At 45.9% G+C, this 20,129-nt stretch overlaps 1 protein-coding gene across 1 annotated transcript; it reads left to right on the top strand.

Moving 5' to 3' along the window:
* Positions 1-3,406: 3,406 nt before the first annotated feature.
* LOC125435492 (phospholipase A2 inhibitor NAI-like) lies at positions 3,407-12,368 on the top strand. Its single transcript, XM_048501690.1, has 3 exons — positions 3,407-3,569; positions 9,984-10,121; positions 12,047-12,368. Exons 1-3 carry the CDS (start codon positions 3,407-3,409, stop codon positions 12,253-12,255), a joined length of 510 nt encoding a protein of 169 aa, XP_048357647.1. The 3' UTR covers positions 12,256-12,368.
* The last annotated feature ends 7,761 nt before the right edge of the window (positions 12,369-20,129 follow it).

Below are 20,129 nucleotides of genomic sequence, written 5' to 3' on the forward strand. Positions count from 1 at the left end.
TCTCTGGTGCCGAGCTCAACTGGACTGTAGGAGACAAAGAGACTGCGGCCATCAAAGCCAACTTGCCTCTCCACTTGGCGCCACTGGCTGGGAGGGGCTAAACATCCCTTTTCAAGTTTGGTGGGATCACTAAAAACCTGGCAGCTCTTTTCCACCCCCCCCCTCAAGATGTCCATAAAAACAACCCGTTGGGCGATTTCTTTTCGTTTCTCTTTTACAGTCCATTTTCCCCCTGGGAAAACCAACAAACTAGCTGTGGCGGCTCGGCAGCCACTACCGAGGAGGGGGTGGAGCTGTATACGAGGGCATTCCGCGCACTGTTCTTTCCCCCCTCCCAGTTGGGGTTGGCTGTCACTTGATCTCAAGCGTCCACTTCTCCTCCACCCCGTTCCCCAGTCTGCGTCTCTCCCTTTCCCCTGCAGGGGGGGTGGAGGGAGGCGGGGCTGATACGAGCAACCCTCCAGCGGCCCGAAGGGACTCCCTGTGCGTTTGGAGAATGGGTTTGGCGGAGGGTGTCAGTGCGATGCCTCCCCCCCTCCATGCAAACAGGTTCTGAAGAAGCTTGCCCGCGATGCCCGTTAGACTGGAGCATTTTGGCTTTGAAAACTCTGCGCTTGGCCCGCCGACAGTTCTGGTGAAGGCGCAATCGCCATAAAGACATTGAGGCATACATTAAAGGCTGCTTTCGGTTTGTGCAGAAGCCAAAACCATCCGGGAAAGCCCCATGGACTATTGCCCAAGCCTCCGGTAACTTCCACGCCCTTAGCAGGAAGTCATCTCCATCGATTTCCTTACTGGGCCCTGCCCGAAAATCGTCAACCGCGGTTTTATGGGTGGTGGTGGACTTGTTCTCTAAAGCAAAACTCATTTTATTCCATGTGCTTCCATCCCCTCCATCCTAGAGTTGTAGCCGCGGCTGTTTATTCAACATGTTTACCGTCTCCATTCGCCCCGTGAAGGTGGTCTCCGACCCAGCGGCCCCAATTCATCTCAAGAAGTTCTGGAAAGCGTTTTTTTGCGGGGTTGTTGGGGCAGCCCGACCCGTCGCCGGCCCTACCGCGTTCAAAGTGGCGGTGAGGCGGAGAGAGCGAACAAGAACCCTAGAGCGAGTATTGCGTTTGTTGTTACACCAACTACCACCAAGACAATTGGTGCGAGAAGGCTTGTTCCGTTTAGAATGCGTATTACTACAACAATCGCGGTTCATTAGTAGTACAAAGAAACCCCTTTGAAATTGTGTCTGAGTCATTGGCTCCTTCCATACATTGCCACAACTACCCGCGGCTACCTTGGACCCCAGAATTTCCAACAATGGATTTCATCCCTAGCCGAGGGGATGGAAGTCGGATCCAGACAATGCCCACAACAAACAAAGGACTCCCCAAAAAAACTGCAGGCGGATAAGCACCGCTTTCGGATTTCCCTTTCGCGTGTGGGCTCCTGGGTGTATTTATCTACAAAAAAAAATCTCAGAGGCGTTGCATAGAATTTTCCAAACTTGGCCAAGGGATTTGTGGGTTAACACTTTTCAAATTACTAAAGTAATTAATGATGTCACTGCCGGCAGATTTGCCTAACTCTCTTAGTAACATCCATCCTGTCTTCCATTCCAGCTTGCTCAAAGGAGGCTCCGCTTCCGATGCCGCAAGCTACGACCAGCCCGGAGGGCCCCACCGACTATTATTGATGGCCACAAGCACTCTGAAATTGGCTATCCTGGACTCTAAACTTTGTCATAAGCGGCTTGCAATGGTATTTAGATTTCTTGGGTGGGATATTCCTCTGGGTACATAATCAATGGGGTTTATTCCGAAAACATTGAAGCCCCCACCCTTATTGCTGCTTTCCACCGCGCCTTTCCGCACAAACCTGGGGGGAAGGGGTCTTCTTTAAGGGAGGCAGAGTGTAAGGGATTCAGTAGTGTTGATGGTGAAGTAACCTTGATTAATTCCACAGCCGGGCGATGGGCCAGATGCATCAGCGGAGACTTTTATCTTTAGCGGAGATGAAGCCTCTATTCCCATGGGAAGCAGGAAGGGGGGGATGGGGTGACTGGTATTATAACCTGTGCTTCTGGCGGGAAGTGTCATTCCTGCCACTGCGTGTACTTGAGCTTTCTAAGATGTCTTAATAAATGGACTTTTACTCCCAAAGCCTTTTATTTCTGCGTCTATGGAATTCCTTACACTAACACAATAAGGGCTGGTTCTTACAATGTAAGGGCAGTGGACATAGGGAGAGCCCCCCCCCCCGCAAAGCGTTGTAGTGCTCCTCCAGAAGTGATCAATTGTCCTTCATTGCTATAGGAGACAATTCTGCACTACACTATATGGACAATTCTGCACTTGGGGACAACGCCTCTGCCCATCTCTGTTCATGTGTAGTCCATGAGAAAGTTCTTTGAGGAAATCTTGCAATACTTTCATAAGAGGAGAAAATTCTGTCTGGCTCTGAAACAAAGTTAAAATCTCCACTGAGTTTGAGTATTTGCTGGCATCAGATGCTTGGTATCCTTCACACCTACACCATTGGTGGATCTTTCTGAAAGTGATACCTTCATTACAGAGACTTCATTCCCTAGTATTGTTTTTGGGATCCCCTGTGTGTATATTGTTTATTGCTTTTTGTTGTTTTTGGCTATTGTTTGGCTGTTGTTTTAGGAGCAGCAGTGGCGTAGGAGGTTAAGAGCTCGTGTATCTAATCTGGAGAAACCGGGTTTGATTCCCAGCTCTGCTGCCTGAGCTGTGGAGGCTTATCTGGGGAATTCAGATCAGCCTGTACACTCCCACACACGCCAGCTGGGTGACCTTGGGCTAGTCACAGCTTCTCGGGGCTCTCTCAGCCCCACCTACCTCACAGGGTGTTTGTTGTGAGGGGGGAAGGGCAAGGAGATTGTAAGCCCCTTTGAGTCTCCTGCAGGAGAGAAAGGGGGATATAAATCCAAACTCTTCTTCTTCTTCTTCTTCTTCTTCTTCTTCTTCTTCTTCTTCTTCTTCTTCTTCTTCTTCTTCTTCTTTTCTTCTTCTTCTTCTTCTTCTTCTTCTTCTTCTTCTTCTTCTTCTTCTTCTTCTTCTTCTTCTTCTTCTTCTTCTTCTTCTTCTTCTTCTTCTTCTTCTTCTTCTTCTTCTTCTTCTTCTTCTTCTTCTTCTATTGTCCATAATATGCATATTGTTATGTTGACAAAGAGTTGTGGGTTTGTCATACGAATGTTTTAATGATTTTCATTAAAAATAGAGATTTTAACTTTGTATTAGAGCCAGACAGAATGTTCTCCCCTTTTGAAAGTTAGATCTGGCTCATTCTGTATTTTTGAATTCTTGCAATACCCAAGTCCTACATCCCATCCCATCCCACCTGATCCAGTGACAGTCCTTTTGCCAGTCATGAAAGAAACCTCTTGCCTTCTATGGCTTCTGCAGAAAATGTCACGGTACTGACAGTAGCAAAAGACTGTGAATCTTCTGAGGTCTGCATGAGTCCTGAGTCCATGAATTTCGGGCATGGAAGAATCATACAGTCGTATTCCACCTGTTGCATCGAGGAGGCGTGCGCACTAGAAAGCCCTCAGAGTAGGTGTGCCTTTTAATTTAATTTTGTTCCTCCATTCCCTCACCCTGCCTCAACTCTCACTTTGTCCTTTGATACATTTTCAAATGAAGCTCATTCTATGGGGTCCTTTCTTCAACAGAGGTTGCATCTCAGGTGGGTGATAGTGGGACATTTGTACATTTCCATCCACTGATCAGCAGCATCATTCCTGGAATGAGAAAAGAGAACATCAATTGGTTGATCGATCAAGCAGGCCTTTCTTGGCATAACCACGAGAGCAGCAGTGACATAGTAGGTTAAGAGCAGGTGCATTCTAATCTGGAGGAACCGGGTTTGATTCCCCGCTTTGCCACCTGAGCTGTGGAGGCTTATCTGGGGAATTCAGATTCGCCTGTGCACTCCCACACACGCCAGCTGGGTGACCTTGGGCTAGTCACAGCTTCTCGGAGCTCTCTTAGCCCCACCCACCTCACAGGGTGTTTGTTGTGAGGGGGGAAGGGCAAGGAGATTGTAAGCCCCTTTGAGTCTCCTACAGGAGAGAAAGGGGGGATATAAATCCAAACTCTTCATACAAGAAAAAATAAAATCAAAATTAAAAATGAGAATGACCGGTGATTACATAACCTCACAGCGACTGACAAAAACTTCACAACCATATCAGTGCTGTAAGGAGAATAATCCACTAGTAGTAACGACACACGTCTTCCCTCTGACAGATTATCATACTTGGTGAGGCGTGAATGAATAGTGGAGTCGTACAGATTGACATAAAGATCACAGAGAAAAGAACATCTGGAATAGATTTAGTACTTAGGTTTCCAAAGTGGCGTAGTCATTCTTGATAAGGTGTTCCCACAAATCTCCTTGAGAGGACCCCTGAGGGGAGAGCATTTAATCTAGTGAGCATAAGGGCTTGTCGTAATTGAAGAGAGGTTAGATTCACAGTAAATATTTATTGCAATCCTTTACTTAATTTACTATGATGCTCTTTTTGCTGCTCCCTGTTAGTCCGATCTCTTCAGATCCCAGAAGCGAAGAAAGGTCAGTGCTGGCTAGTATTTGGATGGGAGACTTCCAAGGAATACATAGAGGCAGGCAACGGCAAACTACCTCTGAATGTTTTTTGCCTTGAATACCCTATGGCATCACATAAATCAGCTGGGACTTGACAGCACTTTCTACCACCATATAGAGCTGAAGGCATGACAGAAGAAGTTCCGGAAAATCTGTGATGCTGGATATGATGCTGTGCTTCATATTATCTTCAATCTGCTTCTTTGGCCTTGGTGTCCTCAGCTTAAATCTTTACTCGTACCATGTCTTGCAGGGGTCTTCAAACCATGGCCCTCCAGATGTTCATGGGCTACAATTCCCATCAGCCCCTGCCAACATGGCCAAGTGGCAGGGCTGATGGGAATTGTAGTCCGTGAACATCTGGAGGGCCATGGTTTGAAGACGCCTGGTGTATTGTGAAGCCTAGGGCTAAATTTCTCACTAGGTTACTGGCTGGTCTAAACCTAGCTTCTGATTCTGATAAATTAACACTTTAATTATCTGACCCTTAGGTCACTCATACAATGCCATATTTTGGCCTGGCAAAGAGAGCAGTTACCCACATGTGTGTCTGATGTTTCAATATGCTTTTAGAATTTATACTGTTTATACTTTATGATATACATATTGGGAAATGCTTTACTTTTCCATTGTACATTATATCTTATTTTATAATGTTTCGTCATATTGGGTGTTGCTTTGTAAAAGCCTCTGGCAGGCTGTACACAAATACTGCTACTTCTAACAGCTCAAATCTGTTTCCAGGCTCTTGCTGTACATCTCCCTGATAGTTCCGCACTCTGGACTTGGCTCCCTACCTTGAAGCCCTTTATTGGGTGATTACTTCCCTGTTTCTGCATAGATGAGCTCTTGCCTCTGGAACTTGTTTTGTGTGATAAGACTGGGATGACCTCAAAGCGGCTTGTGAAAACAAAAGAGGATACCATCAAATACAGTTGGATTTGATTTCATGATCCAATCAGTTCCACTCTGAGCTGTTCATTGGATTGAACCCTGATCCATGGGCATTGTGATCAGCAGATCAGTGTTTTCTGAAAACTATGGACTCTAGATTTTTTAAAAAATCCCCAGGTGAATGTCTCTGTGATGCCACAGTTTAGTGATCATTGGTAAAATACTCCTAGGGCAGTGATGGCGAACCTATGGCACGGGTGCCAGAGGTGGCACTCGGAGCCGTCTCTGTGGGCACGCACAAACAGAGTTGCCCCCCCTCACATCTAGGCTGGCCAGGGCCGCTGGCCTCGATTATTAGCATTAAACCTAAGACCTAGTTTTGGGGAAGCAGTGTAGGTAACCCTGTTAAGCACAGTTAAACCCCACTGATTTTCATGCAAAGAACTAAAGTGCGATCCTTTACCTGGGAGTAAGCTCGGTTGCTGGCAATGGGACTTGCTTCTGAGCAAACCCTCCTAGGGTCGTGATTCACCCGTGGGAAGAGTTGCACTGTTGCTTCAAAGCCTACTACCACCGACTACCACCAAGCTTACTCCCGAGTAACGCACACCTCTGAGCCAACCGTTTTTCTAAACTAAAACCTCAGTAATCAGGTTGAATTGCCGTGTTGGCACTTTGCAATAAATAAGTGGGTTTTGGGTTGCAATTTGGGCACTCGGTCTCAAAAAGTTTCGCCATCATTGTCCTAGGGTATTCCATGCATGTACTCTAGATAATTTGCCACCTTAAAACCCTGGATGTGCATTTTTTTTGAGCTTCAAAAGTCCCTGGAAAATTGACAGACAGAAGCCTTTATTGGCATTATAAATTATAGTATTAAAAGAGAGAGAGAGAGAGAGAGAACACAATGAGAGATAAATTAACCATGACTATTTTGTAAAAAAAATAATTACGCTTGTCCAGGTAATGTTTCAGAAAGCTCGCAACATTTTCACAAATAAGGTCAGAAGAACCATTGAGCAGAAAATTCATAGTAGATGACATATCAATATTTAACCTCTCTATTAAGGGATGGATATACATGGAGCGAGGAGAATCATAGATGGGGCACTTTAAAAGTACATGTTAGACAGTCTCAACCACAGCCATTTTACACTGGCATAGCCTATTCTCATAGGGGATATTGTTATAGCTGCCAAATCAGAACATAAGAAATAGCCTGCTGGATCAGACCGGAGTCCATCTAGTCCAGCATTCTGCTACTCGCAGTGGCCCACCAGGTGCCTTTGGGAGCTCACATGCAGGATGTGAAAGCATCTGCTGCTGCTGCTCCTGAGCAATCTGAGATCAAGGAGGATCAAGATTGGTAGCCATAGATTGACTTCTCCATAAATCTGTCCAAGCCCTTTTTGAAGCTATCCAGGTTAGTGGCCATCACCACCTCCTGTGGCAGCATATTCCAAACACCAATCACACGTTGTGTGAAGAAGTGTTTCCTTTTATTAGTCCTAATTCTTCCCCCCAGCATTTTCAATGAATGCCCCCTGGTTCTATGTCATGGTGTCATGGTGTTAGGCAGAGCATTGAAACGAGCAAGTGAGTATGCTCTGCATTGGGATATTCCTGAAAAATATTACATGGAAAGACATTAAAACAAAACAGAACAAAACAAAGTCCCTTGCTAGAATCGCATAGGAACCCTGCCATGGAGTTCTGTATTAGAAGGAAATCTCTTAAATTAAGTCAAAACACCCTCTGCAGGAGATTACAGGAACTCGATCCCATACAGGCACCAGTTGTCTAAAATGTAAAACAAAAATTATACATTTCTGTTAAATTTCAGATTCCAACAATCTGAAATATAAAGAGAGAAGCAATAAATGGACACCAACGTCATTATGCTAAAATGGGGAATTATATATATACAAGCAGCAAAGCCCATTGTGGGAGAGATGCAATGGACCCTAAGAAAGGGTGGGAAAGGAAGTGTCTCCTCTAAAATGGGCTTTAGTGAGGCCGTAGCCCCCCCTTGCTCCCAGCATGACATGTACCACTTACCTGGGCCTGGGTCTGTAGCTTGGGGTGGATAAGTTGGAGAGGTGTGGCTTGGCGTGGGGGGAAGGGTGGCAAGGTGAGGTTTGGGTGGTTGACTGGGGTAGCGGGGAATGGAGTGACTTTGGTTGGGGAAGGTTGGAAAGGTGTTGTTTATGGTGGGGGAGGGTGGCAAGGTGAGGCTTGGTGTGGGAGAAGGGTCAAAAGCTGTGGCTAGGGGTGAGGAGAGGGTTGGTAGGTCAGTATTAGGGTGGGGGAGGATTGGAAGTTTGCATTGGGGTAGGGGAGAGTGGCAAATGAGACTTGGATGGAGGAAGGTTGAAAGGTGTGGCTTGGAGTGAGTGGAGTGGGGCAGAGATTGAAGGTGTTGTGTGGGGTGGGAAAGGGGAGGGGAGGGTGGCAAGGTGAGTATTGGGGTGGGGAAGGGTGGCAAGGTGAGGCTTGAAGGGCCATCCAGTTGCAGCTCACCTGGAGATGCTGTGTGGTTTAGAAAGAAAGAGACAGATGTGGTTTGGCATTGCCTGCCTTGGTATAACAACGCAGGACTTCCTTGGAGGCAGTGGTGGGATTCAGCAGGTTCACACCACTTTGGCAGAACCAGTTGTTAAAATGTTGCTTAAATTATTTGAATCCCAGTTGTTAAATTATTTGAATCCCACCACCGGAATCGGTTGTTAAATTAGCTGAATCCCACCACTGCTTGGAGGCCTCCTATCCATTTACCAACCAGGGCTAACCCTGCTTAGCTTCTAAGATCTAAAAAGATCAAATGACTTGAGGCTATCCAGGTCAGGATACTGAACCAGTTAATGAAGGAGAATAGGTACAAGCATAACCTAATAACAGAGCATCTCTTTTTTTTTTGAGTTTTCAGATCTTTATTGGGGTTTTGTGTAAGTACAAATATCAAGACATTACAGTGGTCTTTACATTCACATCCCCCAGATAGGAGAGAGAGAAAAGAAAGAAAATAGTATAATATTAAAAAAGAAAAAAGATGAAGAAAGGAAAGTGAAGAATGAAAAGTGAAAGATAAAGAACAAGAAAAAAAGAATTACATTTCCAATCTGTATTTACATTTTTAAGAACAATAAAATATAATCATTCAGCAAACTTATGATTGTCTTCTCTGGTTTCTATCTGTACACACTTTAGCGTTGTCGTATACAATTATCTATCCAATTAAATGTTTTGGACAGCATATCTTCGTTCTAAATAGTTATTCCATTGATCCCACTGGTTTTTTAGATTATATGTTTTCAGAGCATCTCTTTTCATCAGAATGACTGATTTGTTTTCTTTAGATCAAAATGAATATTGATTTAATGGATTGATCTATGGATTGCCTGAAATGTGTACGCCTAGTTGGCTGTCCCATCTTTGTGCTGGGCTACAGTCCTAAAGGTAAAAAGGTAAAGACAGTCTCATCTGCAAGCACCAGGTCATTATTGGCCCTTGGAGTGATGACACATCCAGACACATAACTGGAGAGGGGAGGGTTGAGCCCAGGCACTCCTTGGGAGGGGGGAGGGTGTTCAGGAACAGCTCCCACACAGATTTAGTCATGCCTCACCACATAGAAGTAAGCTCATCTTAATTTTAAAGCAACCAAAGGCCTTTTTGGGCAGCAGCAGAAGGGTAGGCGACAGGGTGGGGGAGAAAAGTGGCCCACATCCCCCCTTCCCCCTCTGCTGAAAAAAAAGCCCGTGGTTGCTTTTCTAAAAATGAGAGGGTTGTTTTGGGATGAACCAACATTTTGCATAAAGATCCATGATTCTTTTCCCAATTATCTTTTTTAAAAAATTCTGAACAGCTGCTGGGACTGCAGTTTAAAAGAGGAATATTGCTGTAGGTGGGGGGGAGAGAGGAAGCCTTCTTCAGCTTCCTACCTGAACTGCTCTATCCCTCCCGGACAGTCACTTCCTGCCAAAGAGCCAGCAGCTGAGTTGTCCGTAGTGTGAAAAGAATAATGGAATCCTATGCATTGTTCTGTCTTAAGATTTGGCATGTTGAATCAAAATGAAGAAACGGAGCCAGAGAACAGGAAAGTTCTCTGATTTCAACATATCTAACAACTTGGGCCTTTCCCCACTTACGATTTGCGGCGCCCTGCTCCCAGAGCGAGCAATTTCCGGCACGGGGTCGTGTTCCCCACTGCCCCGTGCAGAGCGTGCCACGTCAGAAGGTGCCGTTTCTTCAGCGTCAGAAATGACGCACGCCGAGGGGACGTGAGAGCGCAGAGTCGGGGCGGCTGCGTTGTCGCCGCCCGGACTCATGGGGAGCACCGCTGGACCACACACTATTTGGGGACAGTAGCGCGCAGCAAACGGTAAGTGGGGAAAGGGCCCATGTCTGCCTATCTAGTTCCATTTCCCCCCTCCTCTCTCTTAACTCCCTTTTTGTCCTGCCTCCAGTGATGTCAGTGGTGTCGGATCCAAATGGAATCCACTGCCCTGCCTGCTACTCGCCTGGTGAAAGTTGTGTTAATGAGATCACCGATTGCACTGGAGATCAGGATCATTGCTTTGAGATGGTCTCGTCCACACATATTGGTAAGTCTGACTGCTCAGGCCATCAATGAACTTTGGAAGTTCTTTTTTCTCTCCTGGATAGAGGTTTGTGCAGTAGTATTTGTACATGTATTATTTGTATACCATGGTTGCATTTTATTTCCATTGGGAGGAGGGGAAGGGGGGGAGGGGAAATGGAGGGGAGGGATGGGTTTGAAAACAGTGTTGGCCAAATTCATGGAGGTCATGACTCATGATGACCAAAGACCCATAACTCAAGACAGTCTACTGCAGAAGAACAGCTGGGAAGGACCCCAGTAACAGGATGCCTTGTTATTGTTAAACCTTTATTAGGCATAGAATCCATATAACAGCCAACATTGTCCAAACAAGTATCCCATACATGAGAACCATCGCAGGTAATCATTTCAAAGGCTGTTTCTGCACGGGCAAAATATGACGTCGTGGCAACGGAAAAAGAAGCGTCATAGCGAGAGCGTTCGCACGCGCAGCGCAGCGGCAATTTCTTGGTCGTTACGTCATGGCAACGCTAAACCGGCGCGAAGACGCTGTATTCAAAAAACGCTTGGAACCATTCTTTTTCCCCTCGTGACGCAGCGACGCCGCACTCGTGCGAACCGCCGGCACGGAGCCGTCCTCATGAATGGCGACTGCCAGACAGCCAAGCTGGGTCCCCTCCCCCCCCACACGCACACGTTCGTCCCTAGCGATGTCCCTGCATGGTCAGGCACCTGTCCCAGATCCATGTCGCCTGTGCAGATGGTGGCTGCCCATACACACTCTGGCCTCACGGGCAACATGAACTGAGACGGACAGTAGCTGGGAGGGGAGGCACTGATGGATGGGGGACGGGCAGGACATCAGGGCTGTCACATTGGCCATCGCGTCTTCGCAAGTGCGCAGGCGCAACGTGGCGAGACGCCGCTTCCGCAGCGCTTCCGTGCGAACCGTCACATGTCTGCGGGGGTCTGGATGCCCGCAGCTCCGCCTGTCCGTGCGAACGCTTTTTTTCGGAGGCGTCGCATTTTACGACGTCATCGCGTCGCTGTTTTCGGCCGTGCGGAAACAGCCAAAGTTTCTATAAGGAACCTAGCTACAAAAGTTAAAATCTCGGAGGCGGAATTGTTTAGTAGAAACGTAATCTTCCCCACAGTAGAGTATTCATTAAAGATTACAGGACAAAGAGCAAAAAGTCTGCTCCTAGTCCTAGTATTTGGGGCAGTCGAGCAATATATGTTCCATGGTTTGAATCGCTGTGATACAATGAGGACATTTCCGCTCTTGCAGGTCGATTTTTCGGAACCTTCCTTGTAGCATAGAGCAAGGGAAGGAGTTACATCGAGCCCTAGTGATTATCCATCTATGCTTGGGCTCCTGAAGTAAACTCAAATAATCTGCCGTGTGATTGATTTTAAATTTGATATTAAAAAAGAGGGGGGGAAGCAATTGCTTCTCGCCTTGTCCTGCAGAACTTGAAACTCTTGATCTAGCAGTCGCCTTTTTAATCGAGAGAAGATTTCAGAAGCAGGCAGCATTTGCAAGGCTTCCCAGGAAAATCCCAGGGAAAGTATTTTAGTTTCCACTGCCCGCCACCACTTCGATTCATGAAGCAACAGGATGCCTTCATGTCCTGCTCCTGGTCTTCCTGGGAACATCTGGTTAGCTGCTGGACTTCTGATTCCTCTCATTTCATGTATCTGTTTGTTGTCTTCATTGATCAATTGCCTTTCTCGGTTGACCCTCAATGCAAATTCAATCTGATAGCATGAAACATCCAAAACACAATTCAATTGGACTACATTTGCAGAATTAGAAACCTGTGCCAACAGAAAACTCTCCACGGCATGACATACCATTCCATTCTTCTTAATGATTTCTGATCCTTGCTAAGCAGTATAGGGGAGTGAAGGGCTGCTTTGACTGTTCACCTTGTCTTCCATCTCCAGGTGGAAAAAACATCAGCGTCATCATGAAGGGCTGTGCCACCAAGAATGTTTGTTTGGCAGTGGAACAAGGACGGGCCTCCCCTATTACAGGGTCTGGTTTGTCTCTTATACAGGGCAGATGCACAGCCAAGACTTCAGATGGAACTCAGACCAATGGATTCTTCTTCCCAACCATCTCTGGGTTCCTGCTGATGAAGATGTTCTTGTGAAAAAGTGCCTTTCTGAGATCCTATCATCTGTGTTGACTCATATTTTCCTGTTACCTGAACAAATCAGCAGTACATTCAATGGCTTTGACTCTTCTTTGTAGTACCCAGGAAAAATAAACACCAGCAATAAAAGGAACGTAGGCAGAACGTCATCTCTATGGTATGTCATTTCCAGGTTGAGAAAGTGCCTTCAAGTTGCTTTCAACCCTGGGAATTAATGACCTCCCAAACATCCTGATTCTTGTCTCAGTTATCCTCAGGTAGCCTTCTTTTGAAGGGAGCGATGAGCAATTGTGCTGCAAAGTTGGTGCTTCTACCTTGAAAAACAGCATCCCCAGAGCCCTGCAAAGATCTCCCACAGAATTCAATTGCAGCAAAACAGTAACCCAGCCCTTCATCCACCCATCGTTTCCAACAAATGAAAAAACAATCTTTGTACCCCAGGGGAAAAGCAGAGAGGCATGCCTATGTACAACCACCCCAAGGACTAACGCAAGCCCAAGAGACTTATATCAGAACCAATCCAGCAGAACCCAAACCAATACATCAGAAGTCGAATGGAACCAAAATCAAACACACACACACACACACACACACACACACACACACACACACAGAGAGAGAGAGAGAGAGAGAGAGAGAGAGAGAGAGAAACACAGCACAAGAAAATCAAAACAGGACACTTTTGGCAGCCTAGACAAAGCCACAAGCCAGTCTAATGGCAGGTGCCCAGCAAAACGTAGGCACAACAATACCCTGGCAACAAAGATACCTTAATTTTACCAAGGAAGGAAGGCCTCAAAAAGTGAAATGAATTGGTTCCTCTGTGCACCCTTAAGAAAAATTATTGTATCATTTGAATATTCCATTTTATATTAACATTCTTCATTCGTTTTCAAACAATTTTCCGCTTTTCCCCCTCCCCCTGTATTTTCTCCATAATTTTATCAAACAAACAGCAGTAAGTTCATTCTTTGTAATCTCTTCTCCCATATCCCCTCATTGACTCCAGCTTCTTTCATCCAGTCCGCATATATTGACCATATCTTCCAATATTTTGCTGTTTATCTTGCCACAGTTTATTTTTTGTTATTATTTCGAAAATATCCAGTGTCACTTGTTCCCAGATATATTCCAACCATTTCTGGATTGTCCATTTTTTCTTTTCTTTCCAGCCTAAAGCTATTGTTGCATGTGCTTCTTTGATCATTATTTTATACATATAGTTATATTTTTATCTACCCTTCTATCCTCCATTACACCCATGAACATTAAATCATTATTTATCCCAATATTAATCTTCACCAGTTTCTCGATATATAACATTACGGTTGTCCAATTTTTTTTCACTTCTATACATTCCGTCCACATATGACTATAATATGCCTCCTGGTCTCCGCAGTGCCAGCATTTAGGACTAATTCCTTTAATCATAGGCTACTAGCGGGCCTGGCCATGTGTTGCTTGGCTGAGTCTGGTGAAGTGGAAAAGAAAGACAAGGGGAAGTAAACGGTTCGAACGTGTCATTGCACAATGATTGCAAGGGAGAGGAGGGGCAAGGGGCCCCTCGCTCCCCTCCCTCTCCCCCGTTCCCTTGCATGGCAACCCAGCTGGTCCCTCCCTAATGTTCCCCTTCCTCTGATAGGGTGGGTGGGCCATGTGCAGGTGGCTGGTCCTGTCCCTTTCAATCCCTTCCCTTGCAGGCGAATTATCTAGCATAAAACACGCTGGGAGGCATGAGCTATGTTGTGTTCAAATTTCATAGCGTTTGGTCCAGCAAACCCCTGGACCCTCCCTCACCTTCCCCTTCCTCTGCTAGGGTGGGTGGGTCATGTGCAGATGGCCCGCCCCATCCCTTTCATTCCATAAGGCAGTGGTTTTCAAGGAAGGTATGGTTGGTTCCCTTGTATCAGAAGGTGTTGCTTTGATGGCCAGCAGATGGCGCTGTTGCGGAACAGAACTGTGGTTCCAACTGTCACAGGTGTGGCATGTACACAATAACTGGCACAGTTGTCACATGTCCCCAACACGAGGTGTGGACACAGTATGGAAACCTGGCTGCATCGCCAATGCGACATTGTGTGAAAATTTCAAAGCAATCGGTCCAGTAGTTTGGGAGATTACCTGTCAGCAGAAAAACGCACTGATAGATTTATATATATATACTTGGCAGGCTCCACGCTGCTGCTGTGGCTTATTGTGGGTGAAATGTGCTGGAACAGTAGCAGCAAATCAATTGCAGAGGCCAGCAGTACATGCTCATGCAAACACGCAGCCTGATACTGTGCGATGTCAGTGATGTGTGTGCCCACATTGCTTAAGGGGGGGGGATGGAAAGGCACCCGTCCCACACATCTAGCCTGACTGGTCATGATCCTTTACCTGGGAGTAAGTTTGGTTGGTGGCAATGGGTGTCGCTTCTGAGGAAACCCTCTGAGGGGCGCGACGCAGCCATTCTGTGCATGTCAGTTTGGCTGTACTGAGCTTACTCCTGAGTAATGCGTGCCTGGTTTTCCTAACTGTGCAGTATTCAGGGAATCTAGGGTGCCTGGCCCCTCCCTCCCCTCCCCTGCATGTCACCCCTCCCCCTCCTCTCCTCCCTCACTTCTCTTCCCTTGCATGCCACCCTCCCTCCCTTCCCTTTCCCTCCCTAGGGTGGGTGGATCATATCAAGATGCTGGGCCCTGCCCCCTCTCCTGCATGCCATCCCCACTCTTCCCTCCCTCACTTTCTTCCTTGCATGCCACCTCCCTCCCTTCCCTTTCCCTCTGCTAGGGTGGGTGGGTCCTACCAAGATGCTGGGCCCCCTGCCTCCCCTCCCTTGCATGCCACCCCTCACTGTCTCCCCTCTCCTCATCTCTTCTTCTCAGGCATGCCTCCCCCACCATCCCTTTCCTCTCCCTCCCTCTCTTCCCTTGCATGCCACCCAGTGGTGGGATCCAAAAATTTTAGTAACAGATTCCCATGGTGATGGGATTCAAACTGTGGCGTAGCGCCAATGGGACTGGGCGGGGCACGACGGGGGTGTGGCCGGACATTCCGGGGGTGGGGCATTCCTGGGCAGGGCTGTGGCAAGGACACAGCCGCTGCGCCGGTCCTTGGGTGGGAAACGAATGCATGCAGGTGCAGGCTGCCACGCACACCGGTGCACCTCCTGCTAGACTGCTTCAAGTTCTGCGCGCTACTTCTGAGAGGAGGGGCGTAACTAAGGCAAAAATCACGTGGCAAAATCACCAGTTAGTAACCCCCTCTCCGCACACAGAAATAATTAGTAACCTACTCTCGGGAACCTGTGAGAACCTGCTGGATCCCATCTCTGATGCCACCCCTCCCTCTCAGTGGCATAGGAGGTTAAGAGCTCGTGTATCTAATCTGGAGGAACCGGGTTTGATTCTCCGTTCTGCCGTGTGAGCTGTGGAGGCTTATCTGGGGAATTCAGAGTAGCCTGTACACTCCCACACACGCCAGCTGGGTGACCTTGGGCTAGTCACAGCTTCTCAGAGCTCTCTCAGCCCCACCTACCTCACAGGGTGTTTGTTGTGAGGGGGGAAGGGCAAGGAGATTGTCAGCCCCTTTGAGTCTCCTACAGGAGATAAAGGGGGGATATAAATCCAAACTCCTACTCCTCCTCTTCCTCTTCTTCTTCTTCTTCTCCTCCTCCTCCTCCTCCCCTCTCCCTCGTGTGTATGTGTGTGTATGTGTTTCACTTCCACTCGAGTTACTGCCTATGTGCTGTTTTGTTCTGCCCATCTTTGGCCATCCAGCAACATTCTCCCAAGGGCAATTCTGTAACATTCTAAGAGTGACAGTTACACACATGTATCTCCCTCCCTGTCCTTCAAATTGTGGAGCGCTAAGAAAAGTTAAGTGTTTTTACCTGGGCCAGGTATGAAATTTCAGGTATGTGAACATCTGAAAACACTCTCGCCTGACTGACTATAGTGGCTGGGAATTTTCAGAGGAATTAGCCCAGCAGTTACTGAGGTACCCTGTCATCAACACATACACAGTTAGCTTTTTATATATATAGATATATATAGATTTGTTTTGGTGTTCTATACCATTTCAATATCACTTTTCTTTCCAACTCGATATATTTCTCAATCTTTATATTTTTCCATTAAATTTTCAGTTTTCCCAGTATCTAGAAAACCTTCCTTCTCCCATTTTTGATTCAATGTTCTTATCATAAAGTCTTTGTCATCAACCATATATTTATATATATATATGTCCCAAAATTTTCCCTTTATATTTTTCATATAGTTCAAAACATTTAGCCATTATACATTCTCCTCCAATAGTTCTATTGAAAGGGCCAACAGGTAGCACATTTTTGTGCTACGGTATGTGAAAAGAGGCAGAAGAAAGTGGTTCATTTTTAACAATGTATTTAAAATTTGCTTTTATATGGGTTCATCTTTTATGGATTATATGTCCTGTGAGATTGCAGTGTGATACTCAGTTGCTTTTGGTCTGGATCAAAATAAATTGAATTGAATTAAGCCTAGTGTCAAGTCTGCTTTCAGTGGGGGTGGGAAGTTACCACACTGTCTGAATTCATAAAACAAGTAGCCAGGTGCTGCTATCTAACTGTCTCTGGTGCTGGGCCTGCACAAGGCCAAATAATTCTCTGTTCTCATAGCTGTGACCTTGTAAATTGCACCGAAGGGAGGGGATTGGGAGTATGGCTTATATAAGAAGGAGAACTGCCTTTCAGGCAGAGCTTTCTTTGAACTGTTCCAGATCTGTCTTATGCCTGCAATAAAAAAAAAGAAGAAGAAGAAGAAGAAGAAGAAGAAGAAGAAGAAGAAGAAGAAGAAGAAGAAGAAGAAGAAGAAGAAGAAGAAGAAGAAGAAGAAGAAGAAGAAGAAGAAGAAGAAGAAGCAGCAGCAGCAGCAGCAGCAGCAGCAGCAGCAGCAAGCCTTTATTGGCATAGACAGCAGTAAAACAATAATAAAAACAGATTAAAAAGCATATACAACATAGGATATATATGTTAGGACAAAGGAAATCTACTGGCATTTAGTAATTTCCAGGAGAAAGTCTGCCACTATCATACAGAGAGAAGGATCAGGGTTGTCCAACAAGTAATGTAATCTCAATAAATCGGGGAGGTCGGGTAAAGGGAAGAAGAAGAAGAAGAAGAAGAAGAAGAAGAAGAAGAAGAAGAAGAAGAAGAAGAAGAAGAAGAAGAAGAAGAAGAAGAAGAAGAAGAAGAAGAAGAAGAAGAAGAAAGAAGAAGAAGAAGAGGAGGAGGAGGAGGAGGAGGAGGAGGAGGAGGAGGAGGAGGAGGAGGAGTTTGGATTTATATACCCCCCTTTCTCTCCTGCAGGAGACTCAAAGGGGCTTACAATCTCCTTCCCCCCTCACAACAAACACCCTGTGAGGGAGGTGGGGCTGAGAGAGCTCCAAGAAGCTGTGACTAGCCCAAGGTCACCCAGCTGGCATGTGTGGGAGTGTACAGGCTAATCTGAAATCCCCAGATAAGCCTCCACAGCTCAGGCGGCATAGAGCTTGGAATCAAACCTGGTTCCTTCAGATTAGATACACCAGCCCTTAACCTCCTACTAATTGCTTTCTACTTCTACATTGTTCAATTGTCTGGTCAAGTGGATTTGGACACCTAGGATCAAACAGAACATCTGAAGCATGCCTATATTCCAGGGAACACCTGGACAACTGTGGTAAAAGGGGCAATACCACTTTAAGAGCATTAGAATTTCAAGGTTGCTGGGAAACGGTTGGAGGTTCTGGAACTCTGTTTCTCTGTTTTCAGGTTCAGTTAAGATGAAGGCATGTCTCGAAAAGCAATTGAACAGTACTTGCTTCTGAAGGTAACAATTCATATCTCAAACTCTTCCTAGGCATTTGTATGGAGAGACAATGAAAAAAGGCTAAATATTAATAAATAATATTCCCTCTTTTGGCTGCTCCATCTATCATCTGATGGAGATTCCTGCTTTTTCACCCTCTGCTACTTGTCCAGCACTTATTTTGGGCGAGAGACCTTCATCAAATGCCATCTCCTTCCACTGTCACCAGAGGATTTATATCTGCTCCTGTTCCTCCACACAGATCTCAGGTAATTCAGGGGTGTTGACCCAAGAGAAAGTTACTACAGTGTGTTCATGGCCACTGTGACTCCTGACAAGACACAAGGTGAGTTTTGAATTTTGAGAAGCAACATTTTTCTTGCTGTTTGTTAGGATGTGGGGGAATACCAGCTCCCTGGGCCGTTCCATGAACCCCATGACAAGTTACCACATTGGATGTTGTTACAGATCCAGAGAAATTGTCTCATCAGAGAGACCTTTTACATCAGCTCTCAGACTGTACACCATCATGAAGATTCTCCTGAGACTTTTCCTCTTCTCTGTGCTTCTTGCCACAGGTAAGAGGGGGGTGGGGTCAGTGGCCCACTGAAGAAGTTTTCAGATCAGTGATGAGATTCAAATAATTTGACAACCAGTTCTGAAATTCCGGGGGTGGGATTCAATTAATTTAATAACCGGTTTGCTGCTCTAAAGACCGTTTGAAGTATAAAAAAAGATATACCGAAAGGTTGTTTATTATTTCATACAGTTAATACTTACATAAGAATAATAAAAGAGGTACACAAAACTAGATGATGTTATAAGAAAGATTTTAAAAATATTAATGAGAAAACTTGCTTGAAAAACACAGATCTCATTATTTTTGCACCAAGTCATCCCAAAATCACCAACACATCTCAACTCCAGCCATTAGCCACATGTCAGAACGCAAAAAACACACATCCCATGCTTCGTGGTGCCGCAGTGGCACCAAAAGCCTTCTTGAAAAACATGGATCTTCGTGATTTTTCCACTTGGTCACCCCAAAATCACCTGCACATTACAGCTCATCCCCCTAGACACGTCTGAACACAATAATCCTGCATCCAATGCTCCGTGCCACCACAGTGGCACAAAAATGTAGTTAAAACAAATGGATCATAAGAACAAGCCTGCTGGATCAAACCAGAGTCCATCTAGTCCAGCAGTCTGCTACTCGCAGTGGCCACCAGGTGCCTTTGGGAGCTCACATGCAGGAGGTGAAAGCAATGGCCTTCTGCTGCTGCTGCTGCTGCTGTTCCTGAGCACCTGGTCTGCTAAGGCCTTTGCAATCTCAGATCAAGAAGGATCAAGATTGGCAGCCATAGATCAACTTCTCCATAAATCTGTACAAGCCCCTTTTAAAGCTATCCAGGTTAGTGGCCATCACCACCTCCTGTGGCAGCATATTCCAAACACCAATCACACGTTGCGTGAAGAAGTGTTTCCTTTTATTTGTCCTAACCCCCCCCCCCCCCTGTATTTTCAGTGTATGGTCACCAGGAAGTATTGTGGGAAAGAGAAAGACCCCTCTTTCTGTCAACATTTTCTACCCCATGCATAATTTTATAGACTTCAATCATATCCCCCCTCAGACGTCTCCTCTCCAAACGAAAGAGTCCCAAACGCTGCAGCCTCTCCTCATAAGGAAGGTGCTCCAATCCCTCAATCATCCTCGTTATTCTTCTCTGCACTTTTTCTATCTCTTTGATATCCTTTTTGAGATGTGGTGACCAGAACTGCCCACCCTAACTCCAAGTGCGGTTGCACCTCCTGCCTTATATAAGGGCATTTGTTTCCTGTTTTATTCTCAATTCCTTTCCTAATGATCCCCAGCATAGAGTTTGCCTTTTTCACAGCTGCCATGCATTGAGTTGACATTCCCATGGAACTATCAACTAAGACGCCCAAATCCCTTTCCTGGTCTGTGACTGATAGTACTGACCCTTGTAGCGTGCATGTGAAGTTTGGATTTTTTGCCCCTATGTGCATCACTTTGCATTTTGCTACATTGGACTGCAT

The sequence above is a fragment of the Sphaerodactylus townsendi genome, linkage group LG06, assembly GCF_021028975.2.
Source record: "Sphaerodactylus townsendi isolate TG3544 linkage group LG06, MPM_Stown_v2.3, whole genome shotgun sequence".
In the NCBI taxonomy this organism is placed as follows: Eukaryota; Metazoa; Chordata; class Lepidosauria; order Squamata; family Sphaerodactylidae; genus Sphaerodactylus; species Sphaerodactylus townsendi.

Bases quoted from the DNA above. Each gene is read 5' to 3' on its own strand.
- LOC125435492 (XM_048501690.1), top strand. From the start codon at position 3,407: ATGGCTTCTGCAGAAAATGTCACGGTACTGACAGTAGCAAAAGACTGT. The intron at 3,570-9,983 runs GTAGGTGTGCCT...TCCTGCCTCCAG, and splicing joins CGCACTAGAAAGCCCTCAGA to TGATGTCAGTGGTGTCGGAT. The intron at 10,122-12,046 runs GTAAGTCTGACT...TTCCATCTCCAG, and splicing joins GGTCTCGTCCACACATATTG to GTGGAAAAAACATCAGCGTC.